This window comes from Chionomys nivalis, chromosome 1 (genome assembly GCF_950005125.1).
Source record: "Chionomys nivalis chromosome 1, mChiNiv1.1, whole genome shotgun sequence".
Classification (NCBI taxonomy): Eukaryota; Metazoa; Chordata; class Mammalia; order Rodentia; family Cricetidae; genus Chionomys; species Chionomys nivalis.
Genome location: NC_080086.1, coordinates 99121869 through 99145591, shown reverse-complemented (window position 1 = coordinate 99145591; position 23723 = coordinate 99121869). Strand labels below are relative to the sequence as shown.

The 23723-nt window shown below is 41.5% G+C and overlaps 1 protein-coding gene across 2 annotated transcripts in view; it reads right to left on the bottom strand.

Annotated features, from left to right (window-relative positions):
• Window positions 1-23723, bottom strand: part of Nbas (NBAS subunit of NRZ tethering complex) — a 319717-nt gene that overhangs the window by 38431 nt on the left and 257563 nt on the right. For both annotated transcript variants that reach the window (XM_057768127.1, XM_057768135.1), the window contains exons 45-47: window positions 13838-14056; window positions 10828-11030; window positions 8617-8706 (exon numbers count right to left, since the gene is read on the bottom strand). In XM_057768127.1, the coding sequence (XP_057624110.1) occupies window positions 8617-8706; window positions 10828-11030; window positions 13838-14056 (512 nt within the window). The remainder of the gene's footprint in view (window positions 1-8616; window positions 8707-10827; window positions 11031-13837; window positions 14057-23723) is intronic.

The window sequence follows — 23723 nt, the reverse complement described above, 5'->3', positions numbered from 1 at the left end:
ACAAAGACACACAGTCACATGATCAGCTGTGGCTCAATAGATAAGGGGTCATCTACTTAACAACTAACTACTCTACTAACAAGAAAGAGCAGCAGCAACACAAGCATGCTCAGTGCTTATCTGAGGACTGACACTCCAGGTGGGGTGGAGTGCTCATCCACTCTTCTCTATTGGTTCTGTAGCATGAAAAGACATTTGTGCAAGTATGTCAACAGAAGAGCAATTGAATCAAGACAAGATTTTTAGAATATAAAAGAAATAATCTTTCATAAAACAGCTTAGTTAGGGTTACTATTGCTTTGATGAAACACCATGCCCAAAAGCAACTTAGGGAGGAAAGGGTTTATTTGGCTTACATTTCCACATTATAGTAAATCACTGGAGGGAATTAGGACAGGAACTAAAAGTGTCAAGAACCTGGAGGCAGGAGCTGATGCAGAGGCCATGGAGGGGTGTTGCTTACTGGCTTGATCTCCATGGCTTGCTCAGTCTGCTTTCTTATGGAACCTAGGTCCACCAGTCCAGGAATAGCACCATCCACTTGGGCTAGGCCCTTCCACATAAATCATTAATTAAGAAAATGTCCTACAGGCCTGCCTAGAGCCCAATCTACAAAGGCATTTTCTTTATTGAGGTTTCCTCCCCTCAGATAACTTTGAATAGCATGGCTACTCAAGGTGCTGAGTGAGAATAAGTGATAATGTAGTGCATGGCCCTAATTAAGATATTTATACAATCCCCTTGAAGGCTCACAGTATATCAACAAGGAGAGGTAGGAAAGAAAGGAAGAGTCAAAGACAGGGAAAAGGGCTGAAGTGCCATCTTCTAGGAATGACTCAACCAACATATATCATGATCTCACAGTAACTATGGCTGCTTACAATGGGTCTGACAACAATAAATCATGGATCAAGGAGAGGCTCATTGGGCCCTAACCTTGCCTGATGAACTACTGACTATTGAGGAGAAGACATTTTCTTTTATTTACCCACTTATGACACTTCCAGGATCCAAGGGCTTAGTTCCAAATCCATGATCACAAAAATAGTCCTGGTTAAACTTATCAAATCGCAAAACAAAAGACATGATTCTGGGGAAATGATTTGTAGAGCGGAGGGCAGGTCAAAGGGGTAAGGTAGTTTTATATGTGTGTAACACACATCAAAATATACTTACACATGTATGAACTAGTCAAACAACACCTTATTACACAGTGTAATTCCTAACTACATACTTCTCTGCTATGGGACAATAGTCTTGTATCCTGTAAATTTTGTCACTTGTGCTGGCTTAATAAAACACTAATTGGCCAGTAATCAGGTAGAAAGTATAGGTGGGGTGACCAGAATAGGAGAATTCTGAGAAGAAGAAAGGCTCAGTTTTCAGTTGTTACCCAGATGCAGGGGAAGCAAGATGAGAATGCCTCATTGCTAGAACATACCAAGCCACATGGCTAAAACAGATAAGAATTATGGGTTAATTTATATAAGAGTTAGTTAATAAGAAGCCTAAGCTAATAGACCAACCAGATTATAATTAATGTAGGCCTCTGTGTGTTTCTTTGGGACTGAATGGCTACGGGACCAGGTGGGACAGAAACCTCTGCCAACACTTCTCTTTACATACAAAGATAAATGTAGCCCCAACTTTACATCAAAGAGGCTTCCCTCTGCAGCAGATGGAGATCTTCACAGAAAACAAGAGCTGGTCAGAATACAGAGAATAACTGACATATGCAGCCCAAATGGATACACCTACAACATAACTCCTGTACTTAAGGCTCAGGGAACATCAAGAAGCAGGGAGTGAAGGATTCGAAGAGACATTGGAATAGGAAGTCTGTTGTGAGACTGGGTCTCCCAGAAGTAACAGAGAAGCTATAACCAGGATACTGTAACAATGTGGCTGCCCAAATAAGACCTGGACAATGACAATATATATACATAAGCTAACATGCAATAGGGAGGGAGAGGGGTTAAATGGGGCCTCACCCCTGGACAAAGAACTGAGAAGCCAACTATACTCTGAGATGGCTTTGAGATCAGGTGATGCATAGCACATCCTCACTGGCTGATCTCAAACAGGTCCTCTAACCCCTCCAGTTTCATGACTTCATTTATAGGGGGGGGGAAAATATGCACCACATGGTTATTCAGAGTGACTGGACCACATCTTCTCAAGGTCTTGCCATAGAATGAAGCTGTCATTAGGAGAAGTGTATTTTCTTAAACTAGATGTTAACAGCATTTTGTTAATTCTAGTTTTAATACACTATTTTAGAACATTATTTTCATCATTGGATGGATTTTTTATTATATTTATCGGTCTTATGAGGGTCTGTTTATAGGATAGGGAAGGTAGTACCTACATGCCATGATATGCATGTGGAAGTCAGAGCACCATTTGTCAGTGCTGTCTCTCTTCCATCACATGGGTTCTAGGGATTGAACACATATGTCAGTCTTGGAGTCAAGCACTTTTACACACTGAATCATTCATCATTCCAGCTGTTGCATATTTCCAAAAAAACTTATTCTGTAAGCTATGTAATAACCTAATATTTCACATAAACTAGAAATTTAGAGTATAATCTCAAAAGATGACCTTACAGATATGTATCAAAATAGGGGAGAGCAGATACTATCATAATGTAAATGAAAGAGGCATGAACCTCTAACTGATTCATTACTCTTTCCTATCTGCTATATGTGCTATTCCTTCAGATGTTAGCAAAAGTCTAGAGCATGATTTAAAACCCTTGGGAGACTAACCCCTGATATATAGAGGAGGAATGAGCACAATGTTGTGCATTGTTCCCCACAGGCTCACGCTTTTGAACATTAGCCTCCAGGTAGTGGCACCAGTTTGGGAGGTTGGAGAACATTTAGGGGGCAGAGCCCCAGTGGAAAAAGGTGACTAGGGACTGGCCTTGATGTATAATCTGGTTCTGCTTCCTACCTGATCTCTGCTTTTTGATCTGCCCAGATGTGAGCAAGCAGGCTCACATTTGGGCGCCTCAGTTCCAAGCTCTCAATAGTGTGTTCTCCTCTGTGCTAAGACTGCATTCTCAAACCATGAGATAAAGTAACCCTTTCTCCTTTAAGTTAATTCTGTCAAAAATTTTGTCATGCTAGTATAGATAGCCATGTCTGGTGAGATGGTTAAGGTTCTGTTACTGTTGCCTGAGTGCTGTGTGTTCATAGGATTTAAAACCAGCACAGGAGAGAGAGGTGCCCAGAACAGGCATGTTGCAGTTAGGAAGCAACTGACACTTGTTCTAGGATAAGCAAGAATTCATGCTGGTATAGCATGGACTATGTACTGAAGATAGTCATACAGTGATATTTCATTTGTATTTTAATAAATAAAGCTTGCCTGAAGACCAGAATGCAAAACAGCCTCACTATTCAGCCATACAAGCCAGGCAGTCATGGCACACACGTTTAATACCAGCAGCCACACTAGGTAGCCAAAGAGGTTGGGTGGTGGTGAAACATGCCTTTAATCCTAGCACTAGAGAGGAACATAAAACAGGAGGAGACAGGTCTCAACTCAGGCTCAATCTGAGGATTTGTAGAGGCATGATTGCCCTTTTGTTTGTCTGAGCCTTGACAGAGGTAAAATCTCTCTAGTGGTTGGCTGCTTTGCTTTTCTGATCTTTGTATTGAACCCCAATATCTGTCTCTGAATTTTTATCACTTGTGTTACATAGCCACACAGGCATGGTGGAACATACCTATAATCCTAGCACTTGGGAAGTACAGGCAAAAAGAACAGAAGTTAAAGGTCATCCCTGGGTAATAGTGAGGTTGTGGCCAGCCTGAGACACATATAAACCTATCTCAAGAAAACAAAACAGAACACCTGAAAAATAACAGCCACACAACCAAACACTTGGTAGTTACTTCACACAAACTCCAATTCTTAATCTTCTCTGCATTCTCTGTGGAAAAAACATTGAGATAGTTTAGATACATCACAAAGCATACACATGTAAATGTGTGTGCTGACTGATGACATGCATGGGCAGGGACTTGGACAGATAGCTGGGGAATGGAAAACCAAGCAAATAGTACCTGCAATTCAAGAATACTTGCTAGAAATAGAAGTTATATTATCTTTCTTCTCATGCTTTTTTTTTTTTTTTTTTTTGACAAACAAATCCACTGAAGCTTTTCCCCAAATCTTTTGTTAGTCTGTCTCTGGAACGCAAAGGATGATCTTGTTCTGCTTCTCTACTCCCTAAAGTCTTTTTGGAGCTTTAAAAAATAAATAGCCTGTATTCCAAAGTCCCCAGGTACATTCTTCAGTGTATCTAGCTAGAAGTTCATGGGGAAAAGCATTGTCTTTAACTGCGAGATGACCTCAGGTAGACAAGATTTTAGAATTTACTTGCAGAGGACTTATGCAGTAGCACAGAGAGCCTTGATGATGTGGGATTCCCCTCTGTATGCTGTGAATATTTTTTATTACCATTGGTTAATAAAGACACTGTTTTGATCTATGACAGGGCAGAATATAGCAAGGCAGGAAATCCAAGTAGAGATAGGGGAAAAAGAAGGCAGAGTCAGGCAGACATCATGTAGCTGATGAAGGAGAAAGGTGTCGGAACCTTACCAGTAGACCACAGCTTCGTGGTGATACATAGAATAATAGAAACAAGTTAATTTAAGACTTAAGAGCTAGCTAGAAATATGCCTGAGTCATCGGCTAAGTAGTGTTGTAATTAATAAAGATTCTGTGTGATTATTCAGGTCGGGACAGCTGGGAAACAAAATGTAGTTTTGGTCTACACGTCATCTTGACAGCCCAGAACCCAGAACCAACCCCACTTGAGAGAAGCTGACTGCTGACAAGGGTTCCCTCCCTGGGTGCTGGCACTAGAAAGGCAGCCGTGTGTGCAATACCAAGAAGGTGCCTCAGTGCACCTGCTTTCCCGCCTGATGCATCTGCCCTGTCCAGGCAGTGTCTCAGCTAGAATACCATCACCCTCTCCTCCCAACAGACTCCATTCAGAGACTGGGCCCCTGTTACCCACTGCATTTCCAACTCTGCCCTCTCTTAACCTCCATTCTGTGTCCAGCATGGTACTTCCCAGTCTACAGTAGTTACCAGGGTTATGTGTAAGCTTGTCTTCTTTGAAAAACTGTTAGATCCCTGGGCTGAGAGGTTACTCCTATACCACCTATAACTTTGTATGAGTTAGTAGAGCAGGACACACAGTAGAGAATAAACACATACCTCCTTAGAATAAGGGATCTCAATTGGGCATCACTACAGCTATTTTCATGTATCTTTACTTGAAAATCCACAAGCAAAGGAGGTTTAAAAAACTGTACAAGGTAAGGGGCAGAGAAAACAGAGGGTCCTGCTTATAATACTTTCTCATATTCATTGACACAGCTTATCTTATATCCTATCAAGCCTGGGGCAAAATCAAGCTCATAAAGGCATACTGTCACAGCATTTACATACTAATCCTGGACTTTAGAGTCAAGCAGAGCCTGGTTCTATTGCCCCTGGCAAGTTGTGAACTTTTATATCAATTCCTGAATGCAGCAATAACATATGTAGCTAGATTAACCATCCTAAGAATTAAATTCACAAAGATAAGTGGGAAGTGTTACAAGCCAATAGAGTAGAATATATAAGTGCCCATGTATCTTTATTGAAACTATATGAAACATATGTGTACTTAAATAATAATTAGAAAGAAAGGCATTTTATTACTCAGTGAGGAAGCTTCCCAAACCCCTCTTTGTATTATTTTCAATAGAAAACCTGCTAGCTGAGGAGAGGCCAGGCAGGATAGATGTGGGTATCAGCTCGAACAAAGCTACTGTGGTGTGGGAAGTCCTTCTGTATAAGTGTTGCTTTTATTGGCTAATGAATAAAAAAGCTTCTTGGGCTTATGACAGCAGAACAGAACAAGGTGGGAATTACAAGCAGAAATAGAAGAGAAAAGAAGGATGAGTCAGGGAGACACCATGTAGCTGTTGAAGGAGACAGTTGCCCAGTAATCTTACTGGTAAAATATAAAATAATAGGAATGAATTAATTTAAAATGTAAGAGTTAGTTAATAAGAAGCCTAAGCTATTGTCTAAGCAGTATTGTAACTAATAAAGTTTCTGTGTGATTATTTGTGTCAAGTTGGTCAGGAAATGAACGAGCAGTCTCCATCTACACTACTAAACAAAGACTACTGGAATCTCCAAGGACTTGCACACTTGTTAAGTGGTTGTTGTGGTTTGAATGAGTATTTCCTCCCAGACTCATGTTTGAATACTTGGTCTCAAATTGGTAGAGCTGTTTGGGAAGCATTAGGAGGGGTGGCTTTGTTGGAGAAGGTGTGACACTGAGGGTGGGCTCTGAGGACCACCTCACTCATGTTCTACCTCCTGATTATAGATAAGTTCAAAGTTACAGCTTTTGTCCCAGGCCTCACTGCCTCCTTCACTACTCCCTGCCACAATGGTCATGGACTCACCCTCTGAAACTGTAATCAAGCCCCTAGTACATGCTTTCTTTTATAAGTTGATTTTGTCATGGTGTCTCTTCACAGTAATAGAAGAGTAACTAAGACAGAAATTGGTACCAGGGACTGGAATATTACTTTAATAGGCCTGATCATGCCGTTGTTTTGGAGCCAAATGCAAGACACTGGGACTTTGAACTAGAAAAGTGATTGAGTACTTTAAATAGAGCTTAATGGACCACCCTAGTAGGAACTTGAAAGACAGAAGTGCAAAGAACAATGTAAGTAGTGACACCCAGTTCAAGACATTTTGGAGGGGAACAATATAAGCAACAGTGATATTTTGACCAAGAATGCGGCTGATTTTTGGTCTTGTCCTAATAATCTTCCTGAGACTAAAACTGAAGTTTTTGGACTAATATTTGCAGAAGAGATTTCGAGACAGCTTAGTATTGAATGTATCATGTAGCTATTCATGATCACCCTTATGTAGATCTACAATGAAAGAGAATAAGTAGGGCAAAAGAAATATCAAATATATAGCTCAAGAAGGAAAGGGGAACCAGGAAATGTAATTTTGGAACCAAGTCTTATTTTCAAAGGGACAAGAAATATAATGAAAATCCGAAAGTTTAGTGGAATAAAAGGCACCTTCAGGGCAAGACTCTATCCGGTCAAACACCCACACTGTAAAAGCAAAATGCCTAAAGGAATCCTCTCCTCAAGCAAGGGCAAGCTTATTCAACAAGACTTATATCAACAACTCAAAACTTATGCAAATGTAATTCAAGGAGGGGTCAGGCTCCACCCCAAGCTGGCTGCATCAGTGCCCTGCTTCTGCCTTTAAAGTCCTGAAAGATATAGGAGTAGAGGGGTTCTAGAATCTTCTATCACAGTTAAGGAAGGCCACTGAGACCAGGTATGTGCCAGGGGAGTCCCTACATGGAGGCCCAGAGATGCCATTTTGTGAGGCTGTGAAGGTGAAGCCTGGATTTTCAACATCTTCAAGATATTGTAGATGTCAGAGCCATGAGAGATCTGTCAGTGAGAGCTACTTACAGGGATTGGATCCAGCCCAAGAGAGACAAATGTGTTGCAGTTAACAATCCTGGAATGAAAGGAAGATCTAAAGAGCCAGATCTAAAGAGCCATCTAATCCCTTTGACATGGGACATGGAGTTTGGAGCTTACCCTGCTGTGTTTTGGTACTGCTTTGGTCCATGAAGGAAAAAAGAAAAAATAAAATAAAAGGAGGACATGACTACTCCTAAAATATGGAAAAGGTAGTTATTATAGATATAAGGGAGAAAGAGGTAAAAAGTTCAGCTGTATATGGACAGTAGACCAAACCAGACCATGAGAGGAGAGAGGGGATGGAGACCAAAGCGGCAGAATGAGAAGTGCTGGGAGCAGCCACAGGTGCTGGGAGCAGCCACAGGTACTGGGAGAGCCAGGGTCCGCTTTGATGTGTTACCCATTTGTCCTTGGTTTCTGAGACCTAACATTCCAATATTTCCACACTCTGAGCCCTTTCCTCAATTTTGAAATGGTAATTAACGAACATTCTTATGCCATTGCATGTTGCAAGCAGGGAATCTGCTTTGTGAATTTACAGGAGGTTGTAGGTAACAGATTGCCTTGAGTCTCAGAAGAGAATTTTGACATTGAAATGTGTTCAAACTGTGGAAAGCAATGGATACTTTTAAAGTTGGACTAAACGCATTTTAGCAATATGATATGGCTACAAGCCTATGGGAGCTAGGGAGTAAAATGTAGTGGTTCAAATGAAAATGCCCTCCATTGGCTCATATATTTGAATTACTGGTCCCCAGTTGGTGGAACTGTTTTGAGAAGGATTAGGAGGTGTGGCCTTCCTGATGACCTATGTCACAAGCCATGCCCAGTCTAGCTCACTCTCGCCTTCTAACTTGCAGATTAGATGTAAACTCCTAGCAACTGCTCCAGAACCTGCCTGTTCACCTGCTTGCTCCCATGCTCCTAGCCATGATGACTATGAACCTTCTGAAACTGTATGCTGTAAAATGCTCACTTTTATAAGTTGCCGTGATCACGGTGTCTCTTCACAGCAATAGTAAAGTAACTAAAGCATGAGGAGATGGACAAGCAGTCCTGATCTTACCCGTTGTCCACACTGGTATGGACTGCCCCAACAACACCTTCCAGAACCTGGAGGGGGTCACGTGGCCCAAAGGGTTCAGCATTACTGCCACTGTGATAAGAAAGAGAATAATTGAGTCAGAAGGCGTCAATCAATCGAATCCTCAAAATTACACTTTCTATTGGCACACTCAGGTAAACCTAGGTGGATTATGGTGTGGTGTGGTGCTCCCTCACCGCTCTGTGCTGGAGGGAAGTGTTGAAGATGGAAAAGTTGGCTTCCCTTAAGGCCCTCAAGATTTAATCCATGAGCACATTTCTACCAGAACAATTTACCCTGCTTTGTCATTCAAAAGCAACTGAACATGAAAGTATTTTAAACATTAAATATATTAATATTTTAAATCCACCAGCTTGGGGCTTTTACAAAACAGTATTTATGCAAGAGATCCCTTTATCCACACATTTTTACATGCAAGCATTCATTGCAAAAAATCACTGGTTTGATTTGACTTCCCTGGTTTCTGCTACACCATCAACACCGGGCCTTCAACTAGGACTCTTCTTGGACATCCCATTGCTGGCCTATGTTGTGGAGATTTTCAAGCCCTGGGTCCACAGGACTGACCCCCTCCCCCACATATCTACTCCCACCCCATGTTCCAGCAGATTACAGATGGGTTTCTATGATGAGATTCTCTTTCTTTTTTTTTCTCTTAAATTTTATTTTCTTTTATTTTGGGGGTGATGGGTAGGATTGGGAGGCATAATGTTAAAGACACAAAGAATAAATAAAAAGAAAGTTAAAGAAAATGAAATGGAACAGTATTTACACACTGACTAGAACTCTCACAAATTCTCAAAGTACAAAGGAGGAAAAAGAAATTTTATATGTATTTCCAGAATACTTTTGGATTTAAACCACCTGCTGGACTTAGTTACTTCCAGGTCTTTGTCATTTTGTGCTTACACCCACTAAACTTAATTGAGGTACATGCAGGGGCCTCCCCCAACAGTGTCCTTGGCCCTGACAGTTGATCTCTCCATGATCCTGAGCCTTCCAACACTGAAAGTTTGAAAGTCACATTGTCAAATGTCTTCAGTGCACTGCCATTAGAAGCAATCTGATCAAACAGACGAGATCTGAACCAAGTCTCTAGGAGTAGAAACGCCATAAAGGCCCTCATTTTTCTAAATGTTTATTTTATAAGCTTTATCTGGTTAAGAAACTATAATTATAAACTAAAAGGTACAAAACATGGCAAATAAATATCTGTTATCATTTGGCAATGAGTGGTTCTTCTAAGTAACAGCAGAGAAATCACAACAGACTAATAGAACAAAGCGTTATTAATGTGGAATTTGTTATTTCTAAAGTGAAGTGCTGCCGCATTCCGTCTCCTCTGCATAAAATTACTAGGTAGCTCAGAGCACTAATGTGAAAACTGGATGAGGCTGGGGTAATTAAACTGATAAAGGCTCATTTGATTTCAGTTTAGCTTCAGAAAACTGACATGCATTTAATCAAAAAGTTCCTCAAGAGCAATACAGAATTACAAAGAATGCTTAAAAGGAGAATAAATTAAATACAACTAAATCTCTTAGCCTAATTACATTATTCACAAAAAGCGCATGACGCCTCATTATTCCCTTTAGCTTCACTTTTCTCCTTCCCAGTCTTCTTGTTTGCTGTGCACTAAAGGGCCTGTGTGGGGACAGGAAGCAAGAACTTCTCCACTGCCAAGCTTACACCATTCATGGCAGGTAAACGATGCCCAAACACAGCCAGTGCCTAATTTCTTCCCTGGATCAGTTGTGACTTGAGTTCATCAAAAGAACCGCTTGGACACCATTTCTCACTGTCTCCAAGAAGGGGAATTAGAAAAGGAAGGAGATGAGTAGCCACACTGAAGCCACGGGGCAATCTGGCTACCCACTTTACACGACACTTGGTCTTTCTCTTGCCTCTCGATAATGTGCAGCGGCGAAGGAGTCCAACCAGGAATTGACTTCATGGCATGTTATATATATAATACCAGGGAGGACATATTCATGGTTCTCCATTAAGAGTTTGAATATGCTAGAAGTAACCACTCAGGTTTGTAAAACATTTGAAAATATGATATACTTCTAAATGCATGAGGAGGGTTTAGCTTCATAATGATTATGGGGTGGGTATTACTATTGGTGAAATATGACATGAGGTCTTCTAAATTTTTATTTTATATCTTACCTCAATGCAGAAATTATTTTTGTGATTGCACTATGCACTACATCCTTGGGTGAGATGTTGATAGGACCAATGGCCACTTCTAGCAGCTGCTGAATCATCCTTAGAGGCTGGCCATCTAAACACATAGCTACAGCTTGCTCATGAAGTTTCTCTTTTTCTGAGCGGGATAGATCGTAGAGGTAACTGTATTTCTGTAGTATTTCCTGGGGGGAAAAGCAATCAGCACTGAAATTTTAATAAGTTAAATGTGTTACATACACAAAGTATATTTTGAAGGTCCACAAACAAAATATATTCCTATCATCAATAGCACACCAAGGGACAGAATGGTCTTGTGAACAGAGGGTGTTGTGAATCCTACCAAGTTCCAGCCTTCCACAGTTTGGAGAGACTGGAAACCAGATTTTGAGTTAGCATGAAAAAAATACACAGATTTCTTTTCTGAGGGATAAAAGCTTCTCTTCTATTTTATTATTCTTTTGGTTGCTTGTTCTACTCCATTTTTTATCTGTTTTGTTCTTCTACCTTGATTTTTTTCCTTCTTCTTTTTTCTGAAGAGTTCCTTTCACTACTTCCTGAGGCCTCCCTTCTCATTAGTTCCTAATCACTTCCTTATCCACTGCTTCCTGATGACTCCCTTCTATTGCCCAGCCAGTCCAATTATCTTAACTAACCATCCAATTCTTTGTTTTCCAGTTCCATGAAGTCCACTATTTAAAGCTTGTTTTAGCTATGATGCACACTGAAACCCATGAACTCATTTCCCGATATCAGAAGAGCTTGAACTAACTCCTAGGACTCGATTATCCCTAATCATTAACCTAAATCACAGTGTATATGGCTCTCAAGAGAAACTCATAAGTCCTAGCTGCATGACAATTCCTTGTTCCCATTTTCTATCTTCTTCAGCTCCTGCTTTATCAGGGTGGGGGCAACACTATACCCTACCTATATTAATTACCCCACTAAACTAACCTCCATCACAATCCCTTACTATGTTTATTAGAAACTCTTAATCATCAAAATTCTATTTAAACCAACACTATATAAAACCATTATTTCAGTTAAACAGTTCAGCTTAAGAGGAAATTATCTTCATAATAATCCACTGGTAAAAATGCCCCATGCAACAGGATATTTCTTTGAGATAGTCACACTTCATTAAAGACAGTGGGCATCTCCCTTCCTCACCCCCAACTCAGTCACACCATGCCAGATACCAGAGGAAAATGGCAGTGGCAAACGTAAAGGCACAGCAGTAGCAAGAGACATTCTGAAGCCAAAGCCCTCAGGGCCTTGCCTATCCAAGATCTACCCATCAATACTTTGCATCCTGGTAGGCCAAACTCCTGAATTCTAGTGCTACCTGCTGCTTCTCTGACACAGCCACCAGCAAGGGATGACATTCAGACCATTCTCAGTGTCAGGCACAGACAGTAGGGAAGCTGAACTGCAATATTTTTACCGAACTCTGAAGCATTACAGGTGTTTTGGACAACTATATAATCCCAGGTGTTATATAGATGGTATTTAATTAAATATTTCCAACAATAGTCCTACAAATACATTTTATTAGTTCCACCTCATCCAATAAGTAACTAAAGATCCAAGGCACTAAACAGCATGCCTAAAGACACATGGCTACTCAGGAAAGGAGCTGAGATTAGGACTTAGAAGTCATTTTCCATCCCATGTTGTATTGTTTCTCTTTGAATGTATCTGTAAAAACCAACATTACAAAAAATAACTCAGGAAGGCAGCCCCAGCTGTGGTTTCCAGCACGTTGCCCGTGGTCACACATAATTGCACAGGGCCACTAGACAACAGCACCGCTTTCCAGTCTGTGTAGTTTCCCTGATAACTGTTGGCTGTGTTTGCTCTTTTGGGGGGCTCACCACCCAATTCCCAAGTAAACACACACGGAGGCTTATTATTACTTATGACCACCTGGCCTTAGCTTGGCTTGTTTCTTGCAGCCTTCATTTAAATGATCCTGACTACCTTTTTCCTCTGAGCCTTTTCTTTCTCTTCATTTAAATGATCCCGACTGCCTTTTTCCTCTGAGCCTTTTCTTTCTCTTACTTTCACTCTTACTCCATGGCTGGTCCAGGGTCTGGCCCCTGAATTCCTCCTCTTCTTGTTCTATCTGCTCTTTCTTCTCTTCCAGATTTCTCCTTCTTTTTATTCTCTCTGCCTGCCATCCCTGCCTATCCTCTCTCCTGCCTTGCTATTGGTCATTCAGCGCTTTATTAGACCATCAGGTGTTTTAGACAGGCAAAGAATCATAGCTTCACAGAGTTAAAAAATGCAGCATAAACAAAAACAACACACCTTAAAATAATATTCTGCAACAGATAACCCTGAACAATACTTCATTTTTTAAAACCTCACATGAAATCTGAACATTAGCAAAATTTCAATGGTATTATAGAATACCAATTTGTATTACGATATATTGTAGTGGCTACTCTTAAATGTAATCTTCTCAAGGAAGACAGAAGAGTCCTTGTGGACAAAGTGAAAGGCTAACTGGGATGGGCCCACCTCCAGGCGCAAGGATATATAAGTGATAAGAATATAAAAGTAAAGACTCCAGGACCGCTTTTCATGTCTACAGTCCTAACAGCACACTGTTCCGGCTGGATCTTCACATCCCACAGAGGACTCTATTTAAGGATAAGGCGGTGAGACTGTTTAGGAGACATGATCCAGCAAGAGGGTAGTAGGGCTGAAGAGCACAGTGGGATTCCTGTCTTTTGTCTCTGTCCCCCTTCTTAATGATGACCGGAGTGGTTTTGCTCCATCACAGCTACCACAGGCCTTTCAGCAAAGAGGCCCACAGACTGAAACCTTTAAAACCATGGCAGGAATAAGGTCTTTCCGCTTATAAAATGATTATTTCACATGTCTCTTCCAGGAGCTAGGAGCTAACAGAGCTACAAATGCGGCTTTGAGGTGAACAGAACAGACATGGCACCACCCCAGTCATCCCCAGGTTTGTATTTCATACCTGCTCACTGTTCTTCAGACTGAGGATGAAGCTGTGGTTGAGGGTTTCCAGGTGGGCAAGTGATGTTTCCAGGTGAGCCAAGGCATCTGCATAGGTGACTTGAGATTCGTGACCTTCCTGGGGGTCGTCTTCTGAATTTCTTTTCCTTGGTTTCTCTATGAAATGCCTGACTGTCTTAATGGCCTTCCTGGTCATCTCTTCACGTGCTTCTACAGATAGCTTTAAAAATGCAATAAAAAAGTCAGGAATAAAAGCCGGTATTATATTTGGCACATTCAGTAGGTATTGGGGGATAGAAGAAAAGTTAAATTTTAACATAGGTTAACCAGTGGTCAGCACTTCCACTGATTTGTTTTGGCTTGGGTTTTCTTTCCTCCTGTGGAGGAAACAAAAATGGTGACATACTATTTCTTCTCTTCAGTTGTAAACAATGACAGTGTAAACAATGACAACAGTAGAGAAGGTTAAGAATGGAAAGGATAAAGCTAGACATCACACTGACTCTTGGCCAAAGGGCAAAGACATGGAGCCATTTATAGTTAGAATTTCCAGCTCTGAGCATTTACTCACTGTCAAGTAAAAAGATTAAGACCCATGGGCTGCTGGGTGAGCTGGTGCATGTCAGCAACCCAGCTCTTTCTAGGTGGAGGCAGAAGTATTTTAAGTTTGAAGTCATCACGGGCTAAGTAGTAAAATCTTGTCAAAAAATAAAACAAAACCAATCAACCAAAAAACAAACAAAAACCTCCCAAAGCAACTGAGATGGGTTGGAAGACGGAGGGGGAGACACAGACACAGAGTCTTGAAGATTTTAACTAGAATAAGACTACCAAAGGGAAAATTCAAAAGCAATCTAGTGGACAAGAAAAACAGTAACTAGGTTAGAATGCATTAGTGGTCATCATACTATACAGTTATTAAAACTAGAGCTCTGAAACCAGGAGAGCAATTTTACAGTGCTTCCATAAAACATTAAATTTTAGGAATCAGGACAGAAAATCATCTGTACCATAATTATAGTAAAACTTAAATTATATCTATACACAAAACCAATGTTTCCATATATTCTACATTTTCTGTGCATATAAACATGTCTAAAAAATATCTGCAGAAAAATATGTCTGTCCATTTACATATATAGTACAAATACATATTACACCTAATACTATATCTACTAATATGACAAAGTACTAGTGACAAAGTGTGCAGGTTCTGAGTAGCTTTCCTGCCTGCTTTCCTGGCTGTCTAACAGTGTTGTGCTCATTCCCTCGTTCCCCACATGCGGCAGGCAGCTTCTGCATTAGGCACACAGGGCTTATAGTTTCCTATCGCATTCATCTCATTTCAAGAATATAAAAGAAAGCCAAGCTTCCCCTTCTGGGATGGATGGAGGAGGAGTTCCTCTGAGCACCTCTAGGTGCCTGCAGACAAGTTCCGACACTGTCTCCTGTTGATCACCCGAGCTCAATTTTTCTAGATCCTCAAAAAAACTTAGTGTTTTGTATTTGACAACATCTTAAATTTCCAGACTACTTCTTAAAATTAGTCAGTGATCCATTTCTGAAAGACGAAAGTAAAGTAAAACGCAGGCACCAGTGACTACACTACAAAGTCAATGTTCCCCAACCCAAACTCCAGGCTATCTCAGAGGATTAGTTTGAATGTTGACAGCTGACATTGTCTTAATTCTACATAAGTGCTGATTAAAGTCACCTTGGCGAGCACCGTTTCCACAGAATTGCACTAAAGTCCTGCTCTGTAATGCATCTTCAACACGTATTTTGCAGTTTCACTTCCCCCTGGGTTCTGCTAAGCTCATGGCATGAGATCCACACACTTCCAACTCAAAAGGTTCTCACAGAGAAACCCTGTCTCGAAAAACCAAAAAAAAAAAAAAAAAGGTTCTCAACCTGTCGGTCACAACCCCTGGCAAACTTCTATGTCCAAAATTTACACTGTAATTTATATTACAGTTCATAACAATAGCAAAATTGCAGTTATTATGTAGTGGCAACAAAATAACTGTATGGCTGGGGTCACACAGCATGAACTGTATTAAAGGGCCGCAGCAGAGGAAGGCTGAGAACCACTGCCCTAACTAGACAGGATTAACTGCGGCATTAGCCCTTCCTCTCAGTCAGTACAGTGCTGCTCTGTGGATTAGAAACACAGGACACTAGGCTGGACAGATGGCTCAGCCATTAAAGGTGAGGCTCGAAACCAAAACTATAAGTAACACAAGAAACTACAAGTATGTCATATATGTTTGTTCAGCAGACCTTCCCCTCCTCCACACTGAGCATGCAAAGTCGAGGAAAGTGGAGAGGAATCAAACTTGAATCCAGTGCATGAACGGAGCCCATTCAAGAGGCTAAAGCATGGGAACTGAAAACTCGACCTACCTGGCCTCCACACTAAGATTCTGTCTCAGAGAAAATACAAAACGGAAACCGGGAATCCACACCACATGCCATCCAGAGAGTGTGTCCCGACACAGACCACACAACTTGCTTCTGGCCTCCTCTCTGCGTCCTAGGTCTGACACTGTCCCAGAGTACACAACTGGCTGAGCGCTGCGACAAAATCAAGGCTGAAAACAGTGCTGTGAGTCTCTTCTAACTCATTTATGCTTTTCTGCCCCACAAACAGAATTGGAGATTTATCTGAATATGCCAGCTTGTCTAACAGTCTTCAACCTGGTGTGCAGTAGAGGGAAGTCTTGAGAGAAAACTAGCCAGAGGATAGGAAAAGGCAGGGAGTTATGTGTGGAGGAGGGAGAAACAGCAGGGTCCTGAGCATGTAGGTCCAGGCAGATCGTTGACAGCCAATGTTTCACTGACAGTGACAAATGCTGGCATGAAGGCACAGGTAACTGGAAGGGAGTAAAGTCAGGTAATTTATGTCTAATATGTACTACGTAGTCCCAGCTGTCTGACAACTTCACAAAGACTTTTAAGCTCTAGTTCCTTCATCAACAAGATGTGAACACTAGTATCTAACACATACAGTATTAAGCAATTAACACAGTATATAACACAATCATTATAGTTCAGAGCCTACAGAAAGAGCTCAATAAATGAGCCTGAGTTTTACTCCAACAAAGGCCCTCCTCCCTACCCACCAGCTTTTCATATTCCTACTTCTCATGTAACACTCTTATACCACCCCCTTTAAAATGAGCTCATCAAGTTGCATAGCATGAGACTCAGGCTAATTCCAAGATGACTCATATTCCAGTCTCCAGTCACATGCAGAGTCTGTAACTCCTGGGTGTCATTGGTGCCTCAATGGGGTATTTGCTCCTTTTTTATGGCAAGAGAAATCTCTACTCATATACTTCAACAGCAGACACATGGAGTCAATCTAGATCCAGCAGGTTCTTCAGCTCCCACTTCAGTCTACTGAAAAGCCCTCTGCTCCAGAATCCATGTGCATCCCAGCTTCTTAAGTGTACAGCAAACTGGTGTCCCCAGCATCACCCAGTGTTGTCTCTCTGCACTACACACTCTCATACAATGTGTGGTGGTCACCTTGACTGCCATCAACAGCTTAAACGCTGATCCTCATACTGCAGCATTATCACAAAAGGCATTTTCTTTTTCCTGCTTTAACAGATTCAGAATAACTATTTGAAAATAACTAAATAGCACTGTACTGAATGTGAATATATAACCTAAGGTAATTGTTCTGAGCTATCTAGGACTGTAAGAAACAGTTCTATGCTAAAGGATGGGAGAGTTTTTATTCCACCATGCATTTGACTTAACTCATGGTTTCTCCATTTTTTTTTTATAGGGACAAGGTCACCAGGGGATACTCCAGAGCCTGGTTAGGAACTGGAAGTTCACCACTAAACCTTTATTTAGACATTTATTTTCTTTATACTTTACTATGATCAAGGGGATAGGAATAAAGGGAAAAATAAAATTTACCAGAGTAAAAAATAACAGCTTCTTTATTGTACCCGGTAGTCACACAATATCTTAATTACTAAAATTACTTTTAAGGTCCATCAACATATCATCAATACACAGTTTTAACATGATAACAGAGATAATATTTTTGCTATCCTCTGTAGTAATAACTGCTATTAAAATAATGTAGAGTTTGTGAAATTAAAAAAGGTAGCTAGCAAGGACAGGTGAGATGGCTCAAGTGAGTGAAGGTGCTTGTGGTTAAGGCAGCATTCAATCCCTGGAACTCACAAAGTGGAAGGAAAGAGCTGGGGCGGGCTGAACCCCACAGGTAGCCCTCTGACCTCCACATAGACACAGTAATAACTGTAAAAAGCGTTTAAAGTAAACGGCTGAGTTTTTTACCACTGAAAAATAGGTACTGATAATATGTTTTTTAGGTTTCAAAAAAATAAGATTAAAAGCATGAACTCGGCTCATAAAGAAGGCATGTGTGACCAGAATATGAGGAGGAGAAAGGGTTGAGATGCCATGACATCAGCACATTTTCCCGGATCTATGTTTAGAATATGCCCATCTACGGAGTGTCTAGCTTCACTGTCAGTGCACTGGGAGACACCATGGCCTCTCCTGCAGTGTTGCCACCATGATGACTTGTCCCCTAGTGTGACGGATGGATGGCATGCTCAGCAGACACCAGCATCCCTTCTACCAGCTGGGCTTGTTGGCTTCCTTGCAGTTGGGATCAGCCATATTCCAGTCAATAAGATCTGACCAGATGTGACATGTGCCATTTTGAAGGAAGACAAGAAAAACACGCATGGATCGTGGTTATCCATTCTTTCTACCTGAGCCATAGCAGTTAAGAGCATGTGGGACTTATGTGGCACTGACACAAGATGGTAGGGCTCCCACCAGCGTGGGTCCTACGTGATTCATGGTTTAGGTCTCTTATTCCATTTGGACAAGGGAGGACAGCAGTGAGTTTGCACTGCTGTTTCTGACAAACAACAGGTGATAATAGTAATGCCATGGGTGGTTTTATTGCCAAGTCAGACACTGTAAAACTGTATTTACATTAGGGGTGCAGCTCATATCACATATATCCACATAGTATGTCATATCTCATATAGTTTATCTTATACCATATACCCATATAGCATATCATATACCATTTATCCACACAGTCTATCATACACCACATATCCATATAGTGTAGTTATATATCCTTTATTTATATAGTATATCATATGTCATATATTTATATAGTATAACAGAGCATTTATCCATATAGCATATGGATATTAATGAATATGAAAGTCTACAGAGGCTGGAATATCAAAATTAGCAGTATGTGTTGGATGTTACAGGATTCTATGGTCAAATATTATAAATAAGAAATTATATTATCAAACTATTATCCAGATTATATATAGGAACCAAACAGAGTAGAAAAATATCACAGAAGTTCAGGGCTTTAGATGGTTAAACAATTGTTATTCACACACCAGTGGTAGAAGATAATTCTGAGAAATCCACAGACAGCAAATGGCAGGTAAAACCCTCAGAAGATTAAAATGCTTTAGGGGAAGATAAGCCAAGGGTGTGACACTTGCTGATTCTTTTGCAGCAATCCAACTAAGGATATGGATCACACAGGAACCTGATAGCGATCCAACTAAAGATATGGATCACCACAGGAACCTGATAGCCATCCAACTAAGGATATGGATCACACGGGAACCTGATAGCCATCCAACTAAGGAGGTGGATCACCACGGGAACCTGATAGCTTGAAGGCAGAGATTATGGACAGGAGGATACATCTTGGAATTCAATTTGGAATTGAAGAAAATGTCTCAAAACAAGTAAGAGAACCAAAGACTCCAAAGATGGCGGCTTGTGTACACATTGCTAATAGGTATCAAGCCCAAATGAATTCAGGTAAGTTTCTGCCATGGCCAACTGCCACAGCCACAACTTAGATGCTTGTGGACATCTCAGATGTTCTGAGGCTTTGACCTTGTCCCACAGTCTGAGGGAAGAGGGCACATTTTCAAGGACTCAGGCCTTTCACAGCACTATACATGGAACTGTGGAATGAGGTAGGAAGAACCCCACTGAAGTGGAAGGAGGGAGTAGGGTCACAGAGACAAAGACGGTGAGACCCAGAATGTGGGTCTAGACTAATTAAGGACTATACCCCCATTTCAAATAGAGAAGTCTCCAAACCCCACATGCCAGAATATCCAACTGCCAAGCAGTGTCTAAACGAGCCATCTATGTGCTGGTGGGACTGGAGTAACACCGCAGAGCTTTGACCACTGAATTCCTGGTCCAGATTAGACTGGGTGGGAAATGTGGCCCACTGGGAACTACCTTGGCAAGCATCACTCTTTCTCTGACCTCCATCCTTGTCCTTCTACAATCAGTTTAGAAACTCGGCTCTAGGAACTTTGCTGACCCCTGATGTCACCTCCATGCTCATCGACTCCCCCATGCGGTTCACAGGCAGTGTTTTTACCACTGAAGCAATGCCCTTCAGGATAAAAACTGTTTATTAAGTTTGTATCCCTTCATGGTAAAATAACTACAGAGAAACTGCTTAGCAACTGTGATAAACAAGCAGGAGAGAAAAGGACCTCTGAAAAGTACAATGAAGTACCAGGTTCCCTAAATACTCATGGTCAAGAATGCTCAAATGGCTGCAAATTATCAAAACTGTGCACTACCCCACTGGAAGGCTCCAAGAAGTCAAGAACTACAAAAAGAACAGCTTAAAGAATGTGACACAATAATACAAGCTGAGCTATAACAAAACACCATCAGGACAGTGACAGGCCAGAGGGATCAGAAGTCGCATGGGAAGAGTGCAAGGATGGCCAACTGGCAATGTTCCATTTATTTACCTGACAGACATTTTCCAAGACACGGTGTCCCTTTGTCTCAGGCAGGGTACTGGTAAAACACAGAATTAGATCAAGCCCTTGCCCCTGGCTATGTCACAGTCTAGTTGGAAACATGAAGAAGTACAAGGCATTACAAAGAAGCGTGGCCACTATGTAACTAGGGCAGCTATAGGGAGCTACTGAGGTCTTTAGAGGAGCACTCCATCCAGAGCGGAGGCAGGCACCAGCAAGTTCAGGAAGGAGCTGCTGGAGAGAGACCTTCCGAAGGAGAGGCCAAAGAGCCAGTGGGAACTCAGGCAGAAGAGAGGATCTGAAGAGGTCACCAGTCAATACCACACAGGCAGCTGCAAGCACACAAGCTTGGCTGGAAAGCACGGCACAACAAAGACATGCCAGAGAAGAGGAGGAAAGAGACAGGGTGACATCACCAGAGCCCTAAGAATCAGGCTAAAAGCACTGCTCTTAGATCTTGATTGCTGGGATGCAGAGAAAGGAGCTCTGACAGAGAATGACACATCTAGTAGTGGAGCTGTCGGGAAATGGCTTGATGCAAAATTCCCAGGGTCAGCATTCAGTTGCAGGTACCTTAAGGCTGAGACACCCCACCAGGAAGCCATGCTTTCAAAAGTGAGCCTGGCTGGACTTTAACATAAAGCTGGCATTTGGAAGAAAAAAAAAGGCAGGGGGGTTGCTTAAGAAAACCCAGTTGCTTCCTTTGGCGGAAAACTGGGCTTGGTGGTTTCCACTGCCAACAGCAGCTCTATAAACTATTAGGAAAGTATTGTACTCAGATGTTCTCAGCACCAGTTCATTTGAAACTGAATACAATTTATTTAAGTACTATTGCATAGACAGTCTTTCTTTTCATGTTTTTATTTACGAGCCCATCTCCCTCCTTCCCTCCCTCCCACCTCCATGTTTGTGCTAAACACTGTAACACTGACCATGCGCTAGGCCCAGCCTTGGCACACAGGAAAGCAAGTGCAATCTAAGACACTCTACCTTCGAACATGCATGCTAAAGGAAAGACGAGGTACAATTAAATATTTATAAAAGGTACAGGAATATAAATGAAGTATAAGTATGTAGGTAGTAAAGGAGAAAAAAGTCTGCCGTAGGAAAAACAGAAGTCTATCAAAAGGAGGCAATGGCTGACCTAGGACTTGATGGGGACAAATAGCTCAGGGAAGCAAAGGGAGGGGATGACTTTTGGGTAGAGAAGCAGATTAAGAAATTAAACAAAGGCTAGTATAAAAGAGAATGGTGCATGAGCATTACTCCTGCTCTTTTACTGAGCTCTAAAACACCTTAGGGAGATAACACACTCTCAACAAAAACACTGGCTCACTACTTGAAGCCTCCTGGGCCAGAAATGGATGCAAAGCAGCAGCTGGCAGCACATCAGAGGAAAATGGGGGAATCGCTTTCAAAATATCAAAATATCCCCAAAGTTTCATCCTCAAAGAGAAATACTATTCCTACGCCAGTCTCAACCCACACTATCCTGGAAAAGCTCTTGCTAGTAGTATAAAGTGTGCTTGCGTGCGTGCGTGCGTGTGTGGGTTTGAAGAGAGTCAGGGAAGGTTAAGGCTGCCTCATGGGAAATGTTGAGGAATTGATACTTTCTACTCTGGCTAGTGGTCTTCAGCTAGGGAACATGTGCTCCAAACAAAAAGAAATATAGATTATAAATGAATTGATGCTGAACCTGATCTCAATCTAGCAATAAGTGATAGTCACCCAAGGACTCAGACTAATTAAGACCAATATTAAACCCCACCCTCCTCCTAAGATGTATACTTGAAATTGAAATTTATTTTCGTGTTATTTATATAACAGCAAACATTTAGCTTACCTATGTTTCTCTTATTAAATGAATACAACAATTGTAGTAGTAGTTCAACACAAAATCTTAAAAAGAAAATATTTAGAAGCTGATGGTCTCAGAAATGTTTCCAAGTTAATTTTTTTAATTAATTTATTTATTAAAGATTTCTGTCTCTTCCCCGCCACCGCCTCCCATATCCCTTCCCCAATCAACTCCCCCTCTCTCATCAGCCCTAAGAGCAGTCAGGGTTCCCTGCCCTGTGGGGAGTCCAAGGACCTCCCACCTCCTTCCAGGTCTATTAAGGTGAACATCCAAACAGCCTAGGCTCCCACAAAGCCAGTATGTGCAGTAGGATCAAAACCCAGTGCCACTGTTCTTGACTTCTCAGCAGTCCTCATTGTCCGCTACGACATAATCACATCTCATACAGAAAACAGACTCAAAAATCACCATGCTGCATGGTGATAAAATCACATGAAAGTGAAAACCACAAAACTCTGAGCACAGAATGACTATCTAAATCCTGAACAGACCAAACCCTAGCATGGCTCATCTCTCCACGGAGGGCCCTTTAAAAGGTCTAATGACAAGCTCAAAGCTTCTAGGCCGATTTACTGTTGTACTAACCCACACCTTGTGATAGGCTCATGTAGCCCTCACTCTCAAGAGACGTTCCTTAGAAGCATGCAGTTATAAACCCGGCCCGCTTTGCACTGCAACTCTCCTACCACCCAGCATCCTCTCAGGAAACATGCTGCTTCTCTGAAACATGCAAAGAGGCAGCTCTTTTCATTGGCAGTCTTTACAGGCAGCGGATGGGTCTGATGTTGCTAACCTTACTTCTGAACAACTACCTTCTGTCAAATAAACAAAAAGTTTGTTTCCAGTAGGCAGAGTCAGGTGGTGTAGTTGCTCCACCCTTGGTTCCCAGTATCCTCAGTACCTTCCTTCAGTCCAGAGCAGCATTTGAACTCCTCCATCTGCTGTGTAGGCAAAATGGAACTCAATTTCCTCTGTGCCCGTCCTTCTGTTTGGTATTACCAGATGGAATCTATCTTTACCTCTTTTACTCACATCCGGCTTCCCTTCACTTGGATGAATTGGGGACAGTCTGAGAAGGGGCACTCATCCTGTGTCAAAGATGCATTTATCCTTGTAGAGTAAAAGGATAGGTAGATCCCAAATTTCTATTTGTTATACTGCATAATAGTTTCAAAGGAGAGGTCACTATTTAC